This window comes from Balaenoptera acutorostrata, chromosome 20, assembly GCF_949987535.1.
Source record: "Balaenoptera acutorostrata chromosome 20, mBalAcu1.1, whole genome shotgun sequence".
Lineage (NCBI taxonomy): Eukaryota > Metazoa > Chordata > Mammalia > Artiodactyla > Balaenopteridae > Balaenoptera > Balaenoptera acutorostrata.
In genome coordinates, this window is record NC_080083.1 from 9,841,333 (window position 1) to 9,862,902 (window position 21,570).

A 21,570-nucleotide genomic window follows, 5' to 3' on the forward strand; every position below is an offset into this window, starting at 1 on the left:
GAAGCATTAATAGCAGAGATAAAACAGTAAGACTATTTCTAGGTGATTAATATTATTGCAGGAGAGGTAAGGATGGAGGATGCAGTGAGGGGACAGAGTAGAGAAGCATAAGGCAATCGAGGAAAGAAAAGGAAGAAAAACTGTACTGAAAAAGAGTATTGTGGATAGGATCTCACTGATGCAAAAAAAAAAAAAAATGTGTGCGTGTGTGCATGAAATTAAGTGTGAGAATATTCTGTGACCTGGCAATCTCATTCTTGGATATAGTCCCTAGAGACAGCCTCACCTAGGTCCACATGGGGACGTGATGTGTTCATTGTGGTAGTTGGGTGTTGGCTGTTGGTGACAATCTAGGGTTCATCATTAGGCGACCGGGTAAATATACTATGATGGATACACTTCATTGAATATTGTGCAGCGGTTCATAGCAACAAACCAGATGTACAAATAGCAACACTGTTAGATCTTAAACATTTATTCTTGGGTGAAAAAGGTCAGGAACAAGTGAGATGTATAAAAGTTCCATTTATCTACTTTAAAAAACAGATAGGCACACAAACTATACCACGTATTTGATAAGGATACATATTTAAGAATATATATTATTTCAGTTATGTATTGATACATAACAGACCAACCCAAAGCTTCAGTGGCTTAAAACAAACAACTACAGTTGACCCTTGAACAAGACGGGTTTGGACTGCGTGGTTCCACTTATATACAGATTTTTTTCACTAAAAATGTGTTACACCATCTGCAGATGCTGAACCGGGGATACAGGGGGTGAAATTATACTGGAATTTTCAACTGCAGGGGAGGGTCGGTGCCCCTAACCCCTGCATCATTCAAGGGTCAATTGTATTTATTGTTTCTCAGGATTCTCTGGGCACTGGGGATTCAGGAGAAAGTAAAACATACAAATATGCGTGGGTGCGGGCGCCTGCGTGCGTGCTCTGGATCACACTGTAAAACGTATCTCTTACTGCGAGTTACAGTCAAAGAGCAAAGCAGCCACCACTGCTTCTGTGGCTTCGCAGGAACGCCAGGCTATTGGAGTGTGTGGCTACTTCCTGTGTGTCAGAAAGTTACCCCAAGGAAAGCACAGGCCTCTGTCCCAAACCCTTTTCAGCACAAGGGGAAACACAGGCAGCTTTATAAAAGAAACTCTGCCCGTAGCCAGCAGCTAAGTTCGGTGAGGGTCAGAAAATCAGGGACGAAAACCGGGTTGTCTTTCCCAAGCTATTGTTCGCGCGAGAAAAACGGGTTTTCTTTCCCAAGCTATTGTTCGCGCGAGAAAAACGGGTTTTCTTTCCCAAGCTATTGTTCGCGCGAGAAAACCGGGTTTTCTTACCCAAGCTGTCGTTCGCAGGTGCTCTTGTTCACGCGAGAATAGACGGCGAGTTAATCACGCTTCTCAGGTCATGGAAGCTCCGTCTTCCTCACAGGACTGTGAAGAGCCCCCCTCTGATGGTATGACTTTTTTCTTCTTTATCGGGTTTTGCCTCCCAATTTCCCTACCCACCTCCACCCGGGTCAAGTCACTTAATCTCCCCAAGGCTCTACTTCCTCCTCCATGAAGTGGGAACAGCAGAAGACCCACCTTCTGGGGTGAGAGTTACCTGAGAAAAGGTCTGTGGATCATTCAGCCCCATGGCTGGGTGTGAGGACCGAGGTTTGTGTTGCCAGGGCCACGGAAGGGGCTTATTTATGAGGTTGAACCCCTCCTGCCCACTGCCTGCTGAAGGGATGCTCTTCCCTCCTTCCCTCGAACTTTGGGTCCCTGAGGGGCTTTACTCCCCTCCTGGAGAGTGAGGCCATCTGGCCTGGAGCCGGGGAGCCCGGTGGCTGACCCAGCAGGACGCGGCGCGGTGCGCCTAGGCTCAGATGCCGGATTGGGCAAGAGCACAGAAGCGACCCCTCTGATCCTGGTCAGGGATATCTGCCCAACAATTCTGGGAAATGCAGAGGCGGGAAGTGAAAGGGGGGAGGGGCAGAGGGGGAAGAGCCAACTGCACCCCGGCCCCTCCTGGCCTGGCCCCCTCCCAAATGTGCCATGAGGGAGTGAGGTGACTTGCTTGTGGGGGGGAAAGCGGACAGACCAAAGAGACCCCTTCTCTGTGAGGGACAGAGACAGTCCTGCCCCCCGCCCCCATCACGCTCTGCCTGAGTTCCAGCCACTTCTGTTTACCGTCCAAAGTCCCAGGGGCAGGAGATGCCAGGTTAGAAGCACTTGGACACTCAGACACACGGGTTCAGGGCCCTCGCCTGGACCGGCCCCCTCCCCTTCCCTCCTTTCCTCTGTGAGCGCCACCTGCTCCACTTCTCCAGGCTCAAGCCCCTCCTTCACCCTGGGGCCTGGGCTGCCTGGGAGACTGGAGAGTCAGCCCTCCAAACCTGTAGCAGGTAAGGCAGGCGGGACCGGGGATGTCTGGGATTAAAGAGACCCTGGTTCAGAGAGAGTGGGGGGCTGATGGGAAGATGCGGGGTGATTTGGAACGTATGGAGGGGAGGCTCCCGGCCATGTCAAGGCCCAGGCATCTCCTGAGGAAGGATGGGACCCAGCTGTATTTCAGCCCCACGCTTCCCGCCAACCTCAGATCCAACCCAAACCGCTGCCTCGACCTACTATCAGCCTCCGCCTGAATTAGCATCTTAGCACAGCATCAACCCCGAGCTCAGCCCCAGCCCCAGCCCCAGCCCGGGTCCAGCCACAGCCCAGGACCCAGCATGGCGAGGGACTTTCAGGACATCCAGCAGCTGGACTCTGAGGAGAACGACCACCAGCTTTGTAGAGGTGAGGGCCCAGGCACTCGCGGGCACAGTCCCAGGAGAGAAGATCCATTCTGGAAAGGCAAGTGTCTGGTGTCTGGGGCTTCGCTCCACCTTGGTCTAGCTCCTGGTCGCCCTCTGTCCCTCCGAGGTCTCTGTCACATTCACTCTGTGACCAGGGACTGTCCCCTGACCTCCCCTCCTTCTCCACCCCCAGGACCCCAAGAAAGGGGTCTCCCCTCTTCCTTCCAACTTAAGTAGCGTGTGCCGTGTGTGTGTCTGTGTGTGTGTGGGGTGGGTAGGTGTGTGTTGGAGGGAAAGAGCACACAGATTCTGGAAGATTCCCACTTACCCCAAGCCCCCTGCCTGGATCCTTCTGTAGCAAATCTTGACCGAAGGCTCCAAATGTCTGCGAGAAGGTTTTCGGGTGAGAAAGATCTGAGCAATTCTAGGCTGAAGGGCTGGAGCTGGGGTGGGGGAGGGGTGTCAGGTGTGCGTGCTGGTGATGGAGTGAAGCTCTGTGGAGACCAGGAGGGGTTGGGACTCGAAGCTCAGGGAGGAGGATTGGTTAGCCTGGGCTGGGAGGAGGGACCCCTCAGTCCTGAGGCTGGCAGACCAAGGGAGGGCAGGTGCTCTTGCAGGTGAGGGTGGGAGCTGGGCAGGGCAGGAATAGCAGGAAGGACAAGTATTCCCACCACACTTCTTTCCTGGGGTAGCGGGCTGGCAGACCTTTCCACCAGGCAGTAGGCTGCACGCGGAGAGGCCATATCTGTCTACTCCTCTCTGCACCCCCGGGGCCCACGTGCTGCCTGGTAGGTAGTGAACACTCAAAAATGATTTTGGATATTGTTGAATCTTCTGAAGACAAGAGGATTCAGTGTTTAAACAGGAGGCTTGGAGAGAGTCCAGAGGTTTTGGATTTCGTGGGAGAGGGGGCTCACCCAAAAAAGGCCTGGTGGACAGCATTGCAGGGTGAGACCGAGCAGGTGCAACCATCAGTACGTTTCTCTCCAGCAGCCTCTGCTGCCTTCATGTGGGCTGTGATAAATGGAATATTTATAAATGGCATATTTCCTGCCATATCAATAAACAAAGGATGTCACAGTCATCAACGACTGCAACCCTCCAACGTGAGCCGGTGAGCCCTGAGGAAACTCGGGGCTGAAAAGAATACCTGCCATCTAGCAGCCATCAGACTGCAGCCACTCCCTGCGGTGAGCCCTGAGGAAACTCAGGATGTGAAAATACATGATACTGGCCCCAGATGGCTGAGGTGCATATCAAAGGAATGATTTCAGTGAGCCCAGACTCTTGCATCTTCCCATACACAGAAAAGCGCTAAATTCCTTAACTTGAGATATCTGGTTTTCTTTAATTAACAATAATCTTTTGATGTTCCCAATTACCTGCCCTTTGTTGCGAAACCCTATATATCCTGGCTCCTCCCCTCACCTCCTCGGGGCAGTTTCTCAGAGTTATCTGTCTCCCGGGCTGCAGTCCTCATGTTGCCCCAAATAAAACTGAACTCGAACATTTTTTTTAAGTCAACAGCTGACATCTGCCACCTGCTTACCAGGGACCACATTCCATTCTTCCCAGCCTTTTATATACCTATAGTTTTCAGAAGACTTAGAAATATATTGGCCATTATTTCCTCAAAAAATTTTTCTGCATCCCCATCTCCCCTTTCCATCAAGACTCCAATTACACATATATTAGTGATCCCACAGCTCCCTGGTGGTCTTTCTATTTTGGAAGGAGGGGTGGGATTCTTTTTTCTCTTGGTGTTTCTTTTTATATAGTTATTATTGCTATGTCTCTAAGTTCACTGATCTTTCCTTATGCATGTCTAATCGTCCGTTAATTCTATCCAGTGTATTTTTCATTCCAGACATTGTAGTTTTCATGTCTAGAAGTTCAACTTGGGACTTTTAAATATCTTCTTTGATAGCCAACTTAATTTTTGAATATTTTACAATAACTTTTAATGTCGTTGTCTGTTAATTCTAACATCTGTGTCAGTTCTGGATCAGTTTTGGTAGATTTATTAACCTCCTCATTATGAGTTGTGTTTTCCTGCTTCTTTGTATGCCTGGTAATCTTTGATTGGATGCCAGACATTGTGAATTTTACCTCGTTGTGTGCTGGATATATTTGTATTCTTCTAAATATTCATGAGCTTTGTTCTGGGATGCAGTTAAGTAACTTGGAGTCAATTTGATCCTTTTGGGTTCGCTTTCATAATTTGTTAGATGGGTTGGGAACTTCTTGGGTACTCTACCCAGTGCCCTGTGGGTTATGAGATTTCCAGTCTGGCTGGTGGGAATAGGCACTCTTCTTGGCCCTATTCCTGCCAGGCAATGTTCCCTAATGCTTTTGGATTGTTTTTCTCCTGGCCTTGGGTAGTTTTCCTTACACTCATGTGTTGATCAGTACTCAGCTGCTTGCTTGAGGGGAACCCTCCTCAGATCTCTGGGATTCTCTCTGCAGCTCTCTTCTCTGATCCTCTGTCCTGTGAATTCTGACCCCTTTGGTCTCCACAGACAGACTCCCAGCTCTGTCTCTTTGACTTGGGGAGGGGAGTCTGCTGGGCTCTGATTGGATTTCCCCTCGCTGCCCTGTGGCCTGAAAACTTTCTCCCAGCAGGAGGCTGGGGCAATCAGACAGCTCACCTTGTTTGTTTCCTGTCTCCACAGGGATCATTGCCCTTTGTTTCCTGAATCCCAGTGTCTCGAAAAATATTGTGTCTTACAGCTATCTGTCTTTTGTTGTGGTTGTTCCTGGGAGGAGGGTAAATCTAGCCCCTCTGAGTCCATGTTTAGACCCGTTTTTTTTTACTTTCAAACTTGCCTATGCAGCACTTTCTATGTTTAATTTCATTCTCGGAATAATCCATTCAGGTAGCTACTGTTCTTATCCCAATTTTTAAAAATCGCAGTAAGAACACCTAATATGAGATGTACCCACTTGACACATTTTTAAGTGCCCAGCAGCCCATTGTGAGCTCGGGCACCATGTTGTACGGCAGATCTCTGGAACTTATTCAACTTGCATGACAAACTTTATACCCCTTGAACAGCAGTTCCTCATTTCCCCAGCCCCTGGCAACCACCATTCTACCCTCAATTCCTATGAGTTTGACTCTTTTAGATTCCTCATTTAAGTGGACTTGAGAAAACGGAGGCGCCCAGAGGTTCAATGACTTGTCTGTGACCTCAGAGCCAGTTGGTGGCACAACTGATCAGCCGTGGAGGGTCTGGTTTCAGGGTAGAGGTGCAGAGATAAATGCTGAGCTGACCCAGAGTCAGGGGTTTATAGGTCATAGGTCAGGGTGGGAAGCAGGACAAGGGCCCACTGAGTGGATGGTGCTGGAGAGAGCAGTCAGGGCTCAGCCATGGGGTCCCCTCTGGGTGGGGAAGACTGTGGTCTGGGAGAGCTTCTCTCCCAGGGGATTGAGGAAGACTTGGGGGGGGGGTGAGAGGAAAAGGGGAGGATATGCTGAGAGGGGGGAGTGGGCAGTGGGCTGTCAGAGACATGCCTGTCTGGGTCAAGAGGAAGGCTGGGTGTGGCTGACGTGGAAGAAGGTGACAGTCCTTGGTGTGAGGGGTCAAGAGTTCTGGGTGGATGAGGGGGTGCTTGGGTGTGGAGAGAGGGGGCTCAGGGTCCAAGGCAGAGAAGAGGAAGCGTTCTGTTCGCAGGAGGAAGACACAAAAGCAGGAGCCCAGGGCTGGGGGGACAGCCACCGCCAAGCCTGCAGAGTTGGCAGGAGGGGAGAGGCCAGCTCTGCGTGTGCGAAGATGTGGGTGCACGAGTGTGAGAGCGTGTGGGTGTGTGAGAATGTGAGTGTGTTACGTGTGCTGTAGTATGTGCAAGAGTGTGAGAGGACGGGCATCTTAGTGTGTGTGTGAGAATGTGCTAAGGAGAGTGCACTCATGAGTGTGAAATGAAAAAAGCGTGTGTGATTGTGTGTGTGTGGGGTGGGTCAGGGCTCAGCTTGGTCGAGGGGGACGGAGAGGTTTCTGTGAGATGATTGAGTGCTAAGGGGAGAAGGTTTATGGTGGAACAGAGGTTTCTGGGGGGCAAGGGCGGAGGGAAGAGGGCAAGGAGGCCCTGAGTGGTGGGAGATGGGAGGATGGGCTTGGGGGGCGGCCCCTGGGGAGTGGTCCATGGTGGAATGACCCTGACTTAAGGATCCCAGTGGAATTGGGGACGGTTGTCCCAGTTTTGGATTTGTCTGAGGGGCCCAGACAAATTTTAAGACAGGGTCTAGCCTCTAGGACCCCCAGGTCCAAGATCAAGGCTCTGCACGCAGATGATGTGACTATCACATGCATGTGCGTCATATGCACCTGTGTGTGTGTGCATGTTTGCATGAGTTCCTGTGGGTGCGAGTGTGCAAATGTGTGTGTGTGCGTGCTGCATGAACGCTGGGGTAAAGCCCATTGACTCCCCCAATAGCACCCCCTTCTACTTTCCTCCCGCCCCCCCACAAGGCTGTACGTCCTCAGGCTCTGTTCCCCTGATGCTCCATGACGCTGGCTCTCCAGCTCCCCTGCCTCCGATGCCCCTCGCGTCCTGACACCCCTTCTCTTGCAGGGACGCCTCCTCCCCAGCCCTTTGTCCTGCAGCGTCTCTGCTCCAAGCTCCGCCTCAGTCTGCTTGTCCTGGGCTTCAACATCCTGCTGCTGGTGGCTGTCTGTGTGATGGGGTCCCAAAGTAAGGGTCACAGGGGTGGGGCAGCAGTGGGGGAGGAGATACGGGCAGTGCTGGGGGCAGTGAGAGCCACGATAGGGGAAGAGATGGGGGCAGTGCTGGGGTGGGGAAGGGGACAGTCAGATGGACGGTGATATGGAACACAGCGCAACCCGCTTCATCCTGTTCCGTCTGACAAGGAGCACAGCTGCAAGTGGAGCTGCAGACCCTAAAGGAAACTTTCAGCAACTTCTCCTCGAGCACCTTGATGGAGATCCTGGCTCTAAGCTCCCATGGTGAGTGGGCACGCCCCTAGGGGAGGGACTGGGATGGGCTGGATGGTCAAGGAGTTGGTTTATCAGCATGGGTTTGCTGGACTCCGTGCTGGGTGCCCAGTGCTGGATCTGCAATAGGGGAGCGTTTGGGGGGTGCTGGGGGCAGGGTGTGCACACATGGGGGCAGATAACCCAACCGGAGAAGCTGGGCAAGGCTTCCAAGGATGCTGATTCCTGAGCCGAGGGTCCCTGAAGGATGAGTAGGTGTTAGAGTGGATGATGGAGGTTAGAGCCAGGTAGAGAGCAGAGTCTGTGATGACCGGGGCATGAGGAATACCACTGCCCATTCTGGGACTCTAAACGCGTCCAGTGTGGCAGGAGGTGTGGGCCAGAGAGGTGGGTAGGGGCTGGGGCATGCAGGCAAGCCGTGCTAACTCGTGAGACTTTATTTTGAGAAAGTGGGGTTCTATCGGAAGGATTTAGCAGTGGACAGGCCTGCGCAGTTTACGCTTCAGAAAATCACTGCGCAGCGTCGGGAAGAGTGGGCGGAGTCGGGGAGACCAGTGGGCGGGGCGTGCAACGTCCTACGTCAAGGTAATGGTGGCCCAGACTGGTGCTCCAGTGGTGTGAGGATAGAGGGATGTAGGGGATGCGGAACGGAGGGAAAACAGTTTAGCTTTCCTCTTTTTCAGGAGGCAGCGCCGGTGACAAGGTGACATCTCTGGAAGCCAAGCTGGAAAAACAGCAGCAAGACCTGAAAGCAGGTCAGAGACTCTGCCTTGAGTGTGTGTGTGTGTGTTTGTTGTGTTTCCCAGCCAAATGCTGGAGTCCTGGTAGGTGGGCACACCCACTGCCCACACCATTGTCATCACTCTGGCCCCTAGATCATGCCACTTTGCTGCTTCATCTGAAGCACTTCCCGGTGGATATGCGCACGCTGGCTTGTCAGCTGGCGTTCCTCCAGAGTAACGGTAGGGACCGGGCGGGGTGGGGGTGGGGGTCTCCAGTCCCCCCTGCCTGTCCCGTCCAGCTGGATCTCATCTCCCTCTGCCCCCCGATGCCTTCAGGCACAGAATGCTGCCCGGTGAGCTGGGTGGACTATGAAGGCAGCTGCTACTGGTTCTCTCGCTCCGGGAAGCCCTGGCCCGAGGCTGAGAAGTACTGCCAGCTGGAGGACGCCCACCTGGTGGTCATCAACTCCAGAGAGGAACAGGTGAAACCGTACCTTTCCCAAAGGCAGGAGGAAACCTTGGGAATGCAAACTCTGGGAGGCTGGGTCAGGCTTGTTTTGTTATTTTTTCTAACCTGAGGAAGAATCCAGAAGCAGAAGTCTGGCCCAGCTCTGGGAGATCCATGATGGAATCTAAGCCATTGATTCGAAGAGGTGGGAGATTACAGCCCGGAGCTGGGGCAAAGGACAGGAGCCAGGTGACCAGGTGATGAGGAGCAGGTCAGGAGACAGAATATGTGGCAGGATGAACTAAAGGGCCGGGACTTGGGTGGAGAACACAGTGGAGCCGCTGAGAGTCCCTGGTTGCTGTGTGCTGGCCTTGGCATGTGATGGTCCCTTGGGTGAAAGGAACAGAGTGGGCGGGATTCCCAGAGACTCACCTGCTGTGGGTTACTGGGTTTCTCCAGAGCACCCCAGGTCTCCCTTCCTGATGCTATCACCAGACCACAACCCCAAATGGCAAGTTCACAGGGAAGAACCAATCCATTAGAACAGGTGGGGCATTTTTGGGAAAAGTAAATGGTTATATTTACTGAGTCCTTACTATGTGCCAGGCACTTTTATATATCCACTTTAATCCTCACAACCCTATGGGGTAGGCATTCTTGTTATCCCCACTTTGCGGGGCATGGAGATGAGGGAACTAAAGAGCAGAGAGGTTAAGTAACTTGCCACACATTCTGCATGGTAGAATGATTCCAAACATACCTTGCTTTACCAATCAGGTTGAAATTGCCAATATTCTATCAGTATTGGCGTATAAAATATCAGTTTCATGTGGGTCAACCTAAGATTTCAGCAGTCTGTGATTTGGTCCACAAAATTTCATGCCAGCTACAACTTCATGGTGGATGGGATTGTACATTCATCATTTAAAAAAAAAAATTATTTATTTAGTTGGTTGCACCAGGTCTTAGTTGTGGCTCTCGGGCTCCTTAGTTGCGGCAGGTGGGCTCCTAGTTGCGGCATGCACGTGGGATCCCTGACCAGGGATCGAACCCGGGCTCCCGGCATTGGGAGCGCAGAGTCCTATCCACTGTGCCACCAAGGAAGTCCCCACCTTCATCATTTTGAAGTGAACATCAGTGTCCTGTTTAATGCTTTTTGCCTTGAATTTGTCCTCATGTGATACGAATAGACTGGTCCTTGATTTCTTTTCGTGTGCATTTACTTCATGTATCTTTGCCCATCCTTTTATTTCCAACCTTTCTGAGTCTCTTATAGATGAGTGATTCTCAGCCTTTGCAGTATATTGTAAGCTCTTGAGGAATTTAAAACATATTGACACCTGGTCTCACACTCAAAGATTCTGATTTAATTAATCTTGGATTCGTCCTGGGCACTGAGATTTTTTAAGGTCTCCCCCCTACCCCACCCGTGTGATGCTACTCTACTGTTCAGCTAAGCTTAAGGTATTTCTCCTACAGGTTGTGTGTAGTTGTTTTTGGTTTTTAAAAACTGAATATGTAAGAGACTTTTTGCCTTTAAGAGGTGAGTGTATCTCATTTACATTTATTTTTCTTTTTAAAAAAAATTATTTTATTTATTTTTAGCTGCGTTGGGTCTTCGTTGCTGCGTGCAGGCTTTCTTTAGTTGTGGCGAGCGGGGGCTACTCTTCGTTGCAGTGAGCAGGCTTCTCATTGCGGTGGCTTCTCCTGCTGTGGAGCACGGGCTCTAGGTGCCCGGGCTTCAGTAGTTGTGGCACGTGGGCTCAGTAGTTGTGGCTCACGGGCTCTGAGCTCAGGCTCAGTACTTGTGGCACACGGGCTTAGTTGCTCTGTGGCATGTGGGATCTTCTTGGACCAGGGCTCGAACCCATGTCCCCTGCATTGGCAGGCGGATTCTTAACCACTGTGCCACCAGGGAAGGCCCTTTTTTCTTTTTTTAATTGAAGTATGATTCACAATATTGGGTTAGTTTGAGGTGTATAGCAAAGTGATTCAGTTATATATTTTTTTCAGATTATTTTCCATTTTAGGTTATTACAAGATATTGAACATAGTTCCCTATGCTATACAGTAAATCCTCATTGCTTATCTATTTTATGGATAGTAGTGTGTATCTGTTAACCCCATACTCTTAATTTATCCCTCCCTGCCCCCCTTTCCCCTTTGGTAACTATAGGTTTGTTTTCTATGTCTTCTATGTTTGTGAGTCTGTTTCTGTTTTGTATATAGATTCCTTTGTATTATTTTTTCTATTCACATATAAGTGATATTATATAATATTTGTTTTTGTCTGACTTAGTATGATAATCTCTAGGTCCATCCATGTTGCTGCAAATGGCATATTTCATTCTTTTTATGGCTGAGTAATATTTATATATATATATATATATACCACAGCTTCTTAAGCCAGTCATCTTAAGCCAGTGTCAGTGGGCACTTAGGTCACTTCCATGTCTTGGCTATTGTAAATAGTGCTGCTATGAACATTGGGGTGCAGGTATCTTTTCGAATTAGAGCTTTTGTCTTTTCCAGATACATACCCATGGGTGGGATTGCTCGATCATATGGTAACTCTATTTTTAGTTTCTTAAGGAACCTCCATAGTGTTTTCCATAGTGGCTGCACCAACTTACATTCCCACCAACAGGGTACGAGGGTTTCCTTTTCTCCACACCTTCTCTAGCACTTATTATTTGTAGACTTTTTGATGATGGCCATTCTGACCAGTGTGAAGTAATACCACATTGTGGTTTTGTTTTGCATTCCTCTAATAATTAGCCATACTGAGCATCTTTTCATGTGCCTGTTGGCCATCTGTATGTCTTCTTTGGAGAAATGTCTGTTTAGGTCTTCTGCCCATTTTTTTTATTGAGTTGTTTGCTTTTTCGATATTGAGCAGTATGAGCTGTTTTTATATTGGGGATATTAACCCCTTGTCAGTTGCATCATTTGCTAACATTTTCTCCCTTTCCATAGGCTGTCTTTTTGTTTTGTTAAGGGTTTCCTTTGCTGTGCAAAAGCTTTTGTTTGATTAGATCCCATTTATTTTTGCTTTTATTTCTTTTGCCTTGAGAGACTGATCTAAGAAAATATTGCTATAATTTATGTCCAAGAATATTTTGTCTGTGTTCTCTTCTAGGAGTTTTATGGTGACATGTCATACATAGGTTCTTTTTTTTTAATAAGTTTATTTATTTATTTTTGACTGTGTTGGGTCTTTGTTGCTGTGCGTGGGCTTTCTCTAGCTGCCGCAAGCGAGGGCTACTCTTCGTTGCAATGTGCGGGCTTCTCATTGCAGTGGCTTCTCTTGTTGCAGAGCATGGGCTCTAGGTGCGCCGGCTTCAGTAGTTGTGGCTCACGGGCTCCAGAGCACAGGCTCAGTAGTTGTGGCTCACGGGCTTAGTTGCTCTGCGGCATGTGGGGTCTTCCCAGACCAGGGATCAAACCCATGTCCCCTGCATTGGCAGGTGGATTCTTAACCACTGTGCCACCAAGGAAATCCCAATATATATAGGTTTTTAAACCATTTTGAGTTTATTTTTGTATATGGTGTGGGGGAGTGTTCTAATTTCATTGATTTACATGTAGCTGTCCAGTTTTCCCAGCACCACTTGTTGAAGAGACTGTCTTTTCTCCATTGTATATTCTTGCCTCCTTTGTTGTAGATTAATTGGCCGTAGGTGTGTGGGTTTATCTTTGGGCTCTCTCACTTATATTTATTTTAAGATAGATATCTTTAATCCAGTCTTTTTCTTTTCCGTTTTATATGCTGCTTTTGTTTTCTGCCATTTGCTATCAGAGATGTATTCTTTTTGTTTTTTCCTCTGTGTTATTTTGGACTAGATGTAGCCTGTTTTTAATTATACTAGTAATTACTGTCATAACTTTAAATGATGGGCTGAAACTTACTGGCTTCAAACAATAAAAGTTTATATAACTTTCCGTATGAAAGATGAGGAAACCAGCACACCTTCACATGCCTCACTCTTTTCTCATTTTTAAAATTGAGATATCATTGACATTTAACACTGTGTAAGTTTGAGGTGTACAGCATGCTGGTTTGATGCATTCACATATTGCAATATGATTAATACAGTAGTGTTAGCTCTCACCTTTATCATGTCACATAATTATAATTTCTTTTTTTGTTGAGAACAATCAAGATCTAGTCTCTTAGCAACTTTGAAGTTGATAATGCCTTGTTCGTTTCTCTCCCACATTCCTTAAATGTTTGCACGAATAGTTGGAGTCTTTTCTATCTTTGAATTTCATTAACCTCGTCCAGATATATCTCAGTATTGCTCATTCTCTCTGTATTTTTACTCTGAGGCCAGGAGAGTCCTTTTAACACATAAAGTTAGGTTTTCTAACATTTTGGAAGATTTTCTTAAGCCCTGTGTTTGAAAATTTTTTCTTGACCATTTGTTCTCTTTTCCTCTGGAGCACATCATCCAAAATGATCTCCATTGTCTGCCCCCATAGCCATCATCTTGTTGCTGTTTACTTCTATCTTTCTGTCTTTTCCTCTGTATTCTGGGTTCTTTTCTCAAGCCTATCTTTTGTATCTCAGGCTTGGTTTTTTGCTGAATTGCTGGGTTTTTTGTTTTTAATGTACTTCAGAATTTTCTCTTCAATTTCTTCCCTTTACTTTTCATTGTTATCTTTCTTCTTTGATATATTGTTTCATATTTTTATGTCGTTCATCTCCTCTTTAATGTTTTTGAGGATGTAAGTTGTTCTCCAATATCCTCTTATGTTTTGAAACATGCCTTCTTTACAAAGTATATTTTTCACCTCTCTTTTGATATCACAGTGCTTTTTTCTTCCTCCTCTTCCTTTCCATCCTCTTTATTTTTGCACAAGTTCCGTGATAATACTCCCCTGTGCAACTTCTTTGAACGGGCTGAATTCTTTCTTGCCTGTTATTTACTCGTGAACAGGGCAGATGCATTCTTCTGGACTATCTTCTTCGATCATCTGGCACTATTTCATTCCTCCCCTCAGTCTTCAACACAGAGGGCTGGATACTGATGATTTGTATTCTTTGTTCAGGTATTCAGCTTCTTGTGGTGATGGGAAGAGGGGACTGGGGCAGGGGGCAGCAGCGAATAGAATATCTTGTCTCCAGTCACTTTCCCTCCAGCTCTGTTGACTCCCTTGACTTTGGGGAGCAGCCCTACCAGCCTCTGAGGGCTGTCCCTTCATGTGCAGGATGTTGACCTATTTGCAGGATTCTAGAATTCAAAGGTGCTACTGTACCTGCCTTTAGATGAGGTGACTAACTGCAATCTTAGTTGGGTCTCTAGGACATGAGAGTGGAATTAGGAAATTTTCCTCCAAATGCAGTTGGAGACCTTTCATTGCTGTCCAAGGGAACTGCTACACGTGCATGTTGGTCACCCATCCTTCTGTTCCCTTCATAAAACAAGGTGATCACACCCTCCCTCTGCTGCCCTCCCAAACCAGGGGACTTAAGTTCCCAGAAAGAGCCATATCTATAAGAGAAAGCTGCTCGGATGTCTGTTGTCCTAGGAGGTGTGCATGAACCCTGGCAAGCTATCTCAAAGACGACTTTTGTCCCAGCCCTTGCCAGCTGGATGACTGGGCCGCCCCTCGCACACAGGGCATCTTCCTATTTTCAGCCAGACTGCCAGACTCCATGTAGCCAAGTCATAACAGGGCTCTGGGCAGTGGGTCCAAGCTTGGAAGCTCTGGGGCCTGGAAAACAACAGAAATGACAGCTATACATAGAAGCAGGAGCAGATAAGTGTACGTGAGAGGCGAGTGAAACCGAGATCCTTAATGGGTCACTGGGGCCCATGGGGGCAGCAGGGACCGGGGTCAGGATCCAGGAGTTTGAGGCTGTGGGCAGAAGACAAGGAGAAGCCTAGAATCTGAGTCTAGCAGCCGTGCGTTAGGAATAAAACGGGAGGCCAGGTCAGGGGGCAGGGGTCATGAACTCAGGCACTGGATTGATGCTCTGGGCTCCATGACTACCGTGAGTTCCTTGACCTCACGTGTAAAGTGTGAATCATTAGGGCGCCCAAGTTAGAGGGCTTTATGAGATTTAAATAAAATAATCCTTGTAAAGCACTTAGTGTGAGGTTTAGCCCAGTAAATATTCACTAAATGCTAGCTATGGTTGCAGAAGAAAAAGCAAGGGACTAGTGTTGGGAGCGGATGCTTCAAGGTGGCAGCAGATCAGGCTGGGGAGGGCTGAGGGAACCGTCGCTGACGCCTGCCTGGAAGTACAAGGGACTAGAAACTTCCCTCTGCCTGTTTTCCAGAAATTCATTGCACAACACACGAACCCCTTTCAAACCTGGATAGGCCTCACTGACAGTGATGGCTCCTGGAGATGGGTGGATGGTACAGACTATAGGCACAATTATAAGTAAGTCGCTTCTCCTCCTCTCTCCCTGTTAGTTTGGCCTGGGGACGGCCATCTGGTCTCTTCCCCCAGTACACTCCCACTCGTCCCTCAGGGACCAAATTCTCCAGCCATCCCCCCACCCCAGACTCCCAGACCCCAAGGCTGCAGCTGCTGCTCCCCAAGCCCCCCAAGGCCACGCGTTTCTGAGGTGGGGATGAGGGTTGCTGGGATGAGGGGGCGTCTAGAGCTGAGCTCTGTCCCGCCTTCCTAGGAACTGGGCTGCCACTCAGCCAGATGACTGGCAGGGGCACGAGCTGGGGGGCAGCGAGGACTGTGCTGAGATCCGGGGGGACGGCCGCTGGAACGACGATTTCTGCCAGCAAGTGAAACGCTGGGTGTGTGAGATAAAGCGGAACATCACCATCTAGGTGTCCTGACCTCCAGCAGACCTCTGACCTGCACCCCACCTGCCTCCAAGTCGTCCACTCGGCATTTTGAAGAAAGGAAGAAGAGAGTCCTCAGAGGCGTGGGGAGGGGTTGAGGAGACATAGAAGGGGGTGGTTGAAGAAGCTTAGACCCTGGGGAGACTGAGATCCCGCCTCCTTCTGAAAGTCACTGTAATTACTATCATAATTTTCGGCCTCCTCAATGGAGTAGGAAAAAGACAGATACTTGAAACTCTGCGTGGATTGGTTATTTGGAACTGGGAAGTGTAGGATACAAAGAAGACGGAGGGAGAGGGTCTGGAGGAGAGAAAGCTTAAGTGCTAGACGGCTGTGCTTGACACCTAATCTTGAAGACACGGGTCATGGAAGGGAGGGAAGAGGATTGAAACAGAGGAAGGCCCCGTGGAAGGCACTGGTGGGGGCGGGGAACTGGATGGGCTGGGGCTGGAGGGTCTGCCCACACCCTGAGGGGTTCCCTGCAGTTGGGATCCCCTCCAGAAGAGGTTCCAGGAAACACCCCTGCTCCACTGTCAGCCTGGGAACTGTGAACTGGGCTGGCGAAGGTCAGTGACAAAGGTGTGCTAAGAGAAGGAGGATTGGTATGACCCCAGACAGACCTAGACGTGTCTCCAGCACATGGTGTCTCCAACAGTCTCCACAGTGGGTAAACTGCACCTTCCAAGATCATTCTGAAACTGACCTTAAAAGAGTCTGTAATCAGGGCTTCCCTGGTGGCGCAGTGGTTGAGAATCTGCCTGCTAATGCAGGGGACACGGGTTCGAGCCCTGGTCTGGGAAGATCCCACATGCCACGGAGCAGCTGGGCCCGTGAGCCACAATTGCTGAGCCTGCGCGTCTGGAGCCTGTGCCCCGTGACGGGAGGGGCCGCGATAGAGAAAGGCCCGCGCACCGCGATGAAGAGCGGTCCCCGCACCGCGATGAAGAGTGGCCCCCGCTTGCCGCAACTGGAGAAAGCCCTCGCACGAACCGAAGACCCAACACAGCCAAAAATAAATAATAAATAAATAAATAAATAAATAAGAAAATCCTTTAAAAAAAAAAAAAAAAAAAAAAAGTCTGTAATCAGATTTTTTGGTTTTATTTTTATTACAAAAGTAATACATACTAGTAGTTAAAAATGTTTCAAACACACACAAACACACACACAGGGAGTCTCCTCCCCTCACCCTTCCCACTTCTCCACAGAGTTAACAATTTCATGGATATTGTATTAGTCAAGGGTCTCCAAAGAAACAGAACCAATAGGATGTATATGTACCAATAGGAGATATATTGCCTCATGTGATTATGTAGGCTGACAACTCCCGAGTTCTGCAGGTGAGCTGAAGAGCCCCAAGGTTCCCGTCTGAGTCTGAAGGCTCAAGACCCAGGAAGAGCCAATGTTTCCATGTGCCAGTTTGGAGAGGGTCAGGCCGGAAGAACTCTCTCTTACTCATGAGAGGACTCGGCCTTCTTGTTCTATTCTTGGCTTCAACTGATGGGGTGAGGCCCACCTGCATTAGGGAGGGCAATCTGCTTTCCCAATTCAAATGTTCATCTCATCCAAAACACCCTCACAGACACACTCAGAATAATGTTGGACCAACTATCTGGGCACCCTGCGCCCCAGTCAAGTTGACACATACAAATGAACCATTACAGGGTTCCTGTCAGGATGTTTCCTGTGTATGTGCATATATGTGATACTACATGTCATTAAGTAGCTTGTTTTTTCACTCTCCAGTGTCTCATTGATCCAATCTATGCTATTTCCTGAGAGGTTTTACTTCACTGAATGTAGCAGGGGTAGAGAATTCCAAAGTATGGATGTGCCGTATATTATTTAATCATTCTCTGTGGTGGGTGAGTAATTGCTATTTTTGTTTGTTTTCACATACACTGTTTCAAGCAATTTTTGCTTCTAAGCTTGTGCTGGGTCAAGACTTCCCAGTTTTTAGCTGCAAAATTTTCTAGGACTTTTCCTTCAAAATGTATGTAATTGGCATTAAATTAAAAAATTATGACAGAAATAATACATACAATTTAAAGTCTTGTAGGGCTAGAAGCAGTTACAGGAACTGTTTCCTTCAGCCACTCCTGCTGCTTAGAGAAACCACTTTTAGTGTTTTAGCTGTCTCCCTTAATGTTGACATTTGTACTTCTAAATAATATGCACAAACTGATATCTCTTTATCAGTTGTAGACATTATTTAGTCACTTTTTATCACGTAGATGGGCACAATTTTCCAATTTAGTCTATAACAATTTTTGCTTAAATCCTAATTCAGAATCTGTGTCGGTTATGGCTGTGTCGATATTGTTAACTGCTGAACCAAGTAGTATAATCTGATTACATTTCCTTTCTTGCACAACTTTTGTTTCTTCTGAAGTTAATAGTTGAAAAATTTGCTTCATATTCTTTGAACCAATTGCAAAGTCTTCCTTAACTGTAAAAAGGCTGACAACACAATTTTCTGCACGTGCAAACTGGTCACACAGCCAACACTTCAGTTTTAGTTTTTTCCTAGAGCCACCAGGGTGAATCCAAGTTTTATGGGGCCTGAAATGTACACAATTTTGGAGAGGCCTCCTTAGGAAAAAATACAAAATTATGAATACAAAATTAAGCATAAAAATTACTATTTACTTAAGTTAGAAAAAAAAAGCTGAAAGCTACCATAAACATCACAAAATACAGAAAACTGATATAATATTTTTAATAATCTTCCAACACACCTGTGAAATCCATTTTCCCCACACTTTTTGGCTGCATACTTACTGTTTACTTCTGCATGTGACAAAGGTGTTGTAAGGTGACTTTCCACAGAGAGAAAAGAAGGATAATTGAGGGTTTCCTCTAGCATGTTTCTTCTTTACTACTGATGTCAGTGCTTCAGGGAAGCTCATGGCCCACCTTCATGTCACCCCCAAGTGAGTCTACACAGTGGATGCCAACAGTGCCCGTGAAAGCCATGCCTGGGAAGGTAAGCCAGCCCTAAGGATGAATGATGTGACTGCAAAGCACATAGCAGGGTCCCTCTCCACTCCAGCCAAACCCGTATTTCCAACCCAACTTCTTAGTTGGATTAAAAAAAAGGCCACCTGACACAGAGGGAAATGTGAAAGAGAAGTCGGAGTGAAAAGTGACGTGGTCATCTTAACTGGTTATAGTCAGTTATTTGTTTTTATAATTGACAAAAACTTCTGATCATGGCCTCTGGTACCGTGTAAGGGGCCCACAATCGGGCCTCGAGCTCAAGCTCCCTTAGGCTTCCTGTTGATCCACTTTTGTACCTTCCCCTCCCCCATCCCCCCCCCCCCCCCACACACACACCTTCCCCTGCCAGCAGTTTTCTTGGGACTTCCCTATAGTCCTGGGAAACCCCTGGACCGCCTCTTTCTCCTGGGCTGGATCCTGTCTTCCCTGGATCCGTGTGTTCTTTCTTGGTTTATCCCCTTGTTTTATTGAAGCATCCCCTCCAGTAGCTTCCTGGAAAAGGAAGGGACTTTTTTGGTTAGCTTGATTGGTCGTTTGTGGAAATATGGAATTCTAGGTTGAAAATGATCTCCCTTCACCATTTCATATGCCTCACCCCGTGTTTTCCATTTGCGATGTGCTGTGGAGAGAGCTGACCCTATTCTAGGCCTGATCCCTTGGATGGGAACATTCCCCCTCTTTAGGATGTTCCCTTTAACCCTGAGGTCTGAAAATCACCACTGACGCGCCTTTGGTGCGGGTGTCGCAGTCACTATACCCAGTTCTCACAGGCTTCTTTCATCTGGGAGAGCGGAAGGAGACGGTGTAACAGATGTGGTCGGGGGCCCAGTGGTTGGTCTTTGGGGCCATCAAGAGGATTCTGGTGCTACTTGCTTGAATTCTGCTTCTGGTGTGCTGCGCTGCGTTCCTCCCTGCCCAGTGTCCCTCGGTTTGTATGGAAAACCTCTGGAGAGGTTTGTCCACATCCTCACCTGCATTTGGTTGCTGTCACTATTTTTTTTTTTTTTTTTTAGCGCCATTCTAATAGGTATGTGGTGATATATTACTGTGGTTTTAATTTTCATTTCCCTGATGGCTAATGTTGTGCATCTTTTTATGTGCTTATTTTCCATCCATATATCCTCTTTGACACAATGTCTCTTTATGTCTTTTGCCCATTTTCTAATTGGATTTTCTTTTTCATTTTTTACTGTTGAGTTTTGAGAATTCTTTATATATTCTAGATACTAGCCTTTGGTTGGAGATGTGGTTTGCAAACATTTTCTCCAAATCTGTAGCTTGTCTATCCTTTTAACAAAAACTCATTTCTAAAAAGACTGTGATAAATAAAATGTTGGCAAGCCCAATTAAGGAACTGAGAAAAGTGACATGACTACTTGAGATAGGAGGTTAAATGACACTTTTCCTCTTTTTATAGAAATTTGGCTGAATTCCCAAAACAGAATGATTGTTGACAAGTGCTTATACATTTAAAGCAGAGAAGAACTGGGGGTTGGGGGAAATGGGGAGATATAGGTCAAAGGGCACAGATTTCCAGTTAATAAGATTAACAAGTTTGGGGATCTAAGGTACAGCATGGTGATTATAGCTAATAATACTGTATCATATACTTTTTTAAAAAAATTAATTAATTTATTTATTTATTTTTGGCTGTGTTGGGTCTTCGTTTCTGTGCGAGGGCTTTCTCCAGTTGCGGCAAGCGGGGGCCACTCTTCATCGCGGTGCGCGGGCCTCTCACTGTCGCCTCCTCTCCCGTTGCGGAGCACAGGCTCCAGACGCGCAGGCTCAGTAGTTGTGGCTCACGGGCTTAGTTGCTCCGCGGCATGTGGGATCTTCCCAGACCAGGGCACGAACCCGTGTCCCCTGCATTGGCATTGGCAGGCAGATTCTTAACCACTGTGCCACCAGGGAAGCCCCTGTATCATATACTTGAATGTTGCTAAGAGAGCAGATCTGAGATGTTCTCACCACAAAAAAGAAATGGTAAATATGAGGTGGGTTGGAAGTGGTAACTAATACTATGGTGCTAATCATTTTGCAATTTATAAATGTATCAAATCAACACATTGTATACATTAAACTTGCACAGTGTTATGTGTCAACTATATCTCAATAAAGCTGGAAAAGAGGGACTTCGCTGGTGGCGAAGTAGTTAAGAATCCACCTGCCAATGCGGGGACACAGGTTCGAGCCCTGGTCCGGGTAAATCCCACATGCCGTGGAGCAGCTAAGCCCATGTGCCACAACTACTGAGCCTATGCTCTAGAGCCTGTGAGCCACAACTACTGAGCCCACGTGTCACAACTACTAAAGCCCATGCGCCTAGAGCCTGTGCTCTGCAACAAGAGAAGCCACCGCAATGAGAAGCCCGTGCACCACAACGAAGTAGCCCCCACTCGCTGCAACTAGAGAAAGCCCGCGTGCAGCCACAAAGACCCAACACAGCCAAAAGTAAAAATAATAAATAAATTTATTAAACAAAACAAAACAAAACAAAACTGGAAAAGAAACCCAGAGAGGAGCTGAACATAACTAGTCATAACTTACTAAGAGATGATAAAAAAGAAACCATTCTTCTTCCCAGCCGCTGTAAGTGAAGAGTAGGGAGTTAAGATTATTTCAAGGGAATTCTTAGATGCAGTGAGAGATTCAACTCTTTTTTTCTCTCCATATCGGGGAGAGGAATGCTTCTCCATGCCCCATTGGCCAGATGATGGAGTCCAAAGGGAACCAATGTAGAGACTGGAGTTGTCTTCAAGGGGGTAAGACAGGCATGTCACTACCAGGCCAGATAGTAGTTAAGCTGCACACTCTATTGGACTGCTGTTTGAGAGGGGCA

The 21,570-nt window shown here is 47.6% G+C and overlaps 1 protein-coding gene across 3 annotated transcripts; it reads left to right on the top strand.

Moving 5' to 3' along the window:
* Positions 1-1,502: 1,502 nt before the first annotated feature.
* Positions 1,503-16,378, top strand: ASGR2 (asialoglycoprotein receptor 2). 3 transcript variants are annotated; one of them, XM_007166477.2, is made up of 9 exons: positions 1,503-2,403; positions 2,563-2,851; positions 7,366-7,485; positions 7,662-7,757; positions 8,429-8,500; positions 8,621-8,707; positions 8,804-8,949; positions 15,203-15,309; positions 15,560-16,378. In XM_007166477.2, the coding sequence occupies exons 2-9, from the start codon at positions 2,728-2,730 to the stop codon at positions 15,714-15,716; spliced, it is 909 nt and encodes a 302-aa protein (XP_007166539.1). In that variant the 5' UTR covers positions 1,503-2,403; positions 2,563-2,727; the 3' UTR covers positions 15,717-16,378. The 3 variants fall into 3 exon arrangements, with proteins under 3 accessions (XP_007166539.1, XP_007166538.1, XP_007166541.1); XM_007166476.3 differs by having other exon boundaries at positions 2,598-2,851; XM_007166479.2 differs by having other exon boundaries at positions 1,505-2,403; positions 2,598-2,794; positions 15,560-16,377.
* The last annotated feature ends 5,192 nt before the right edge of the window (positions 16,379-21,570 follow it).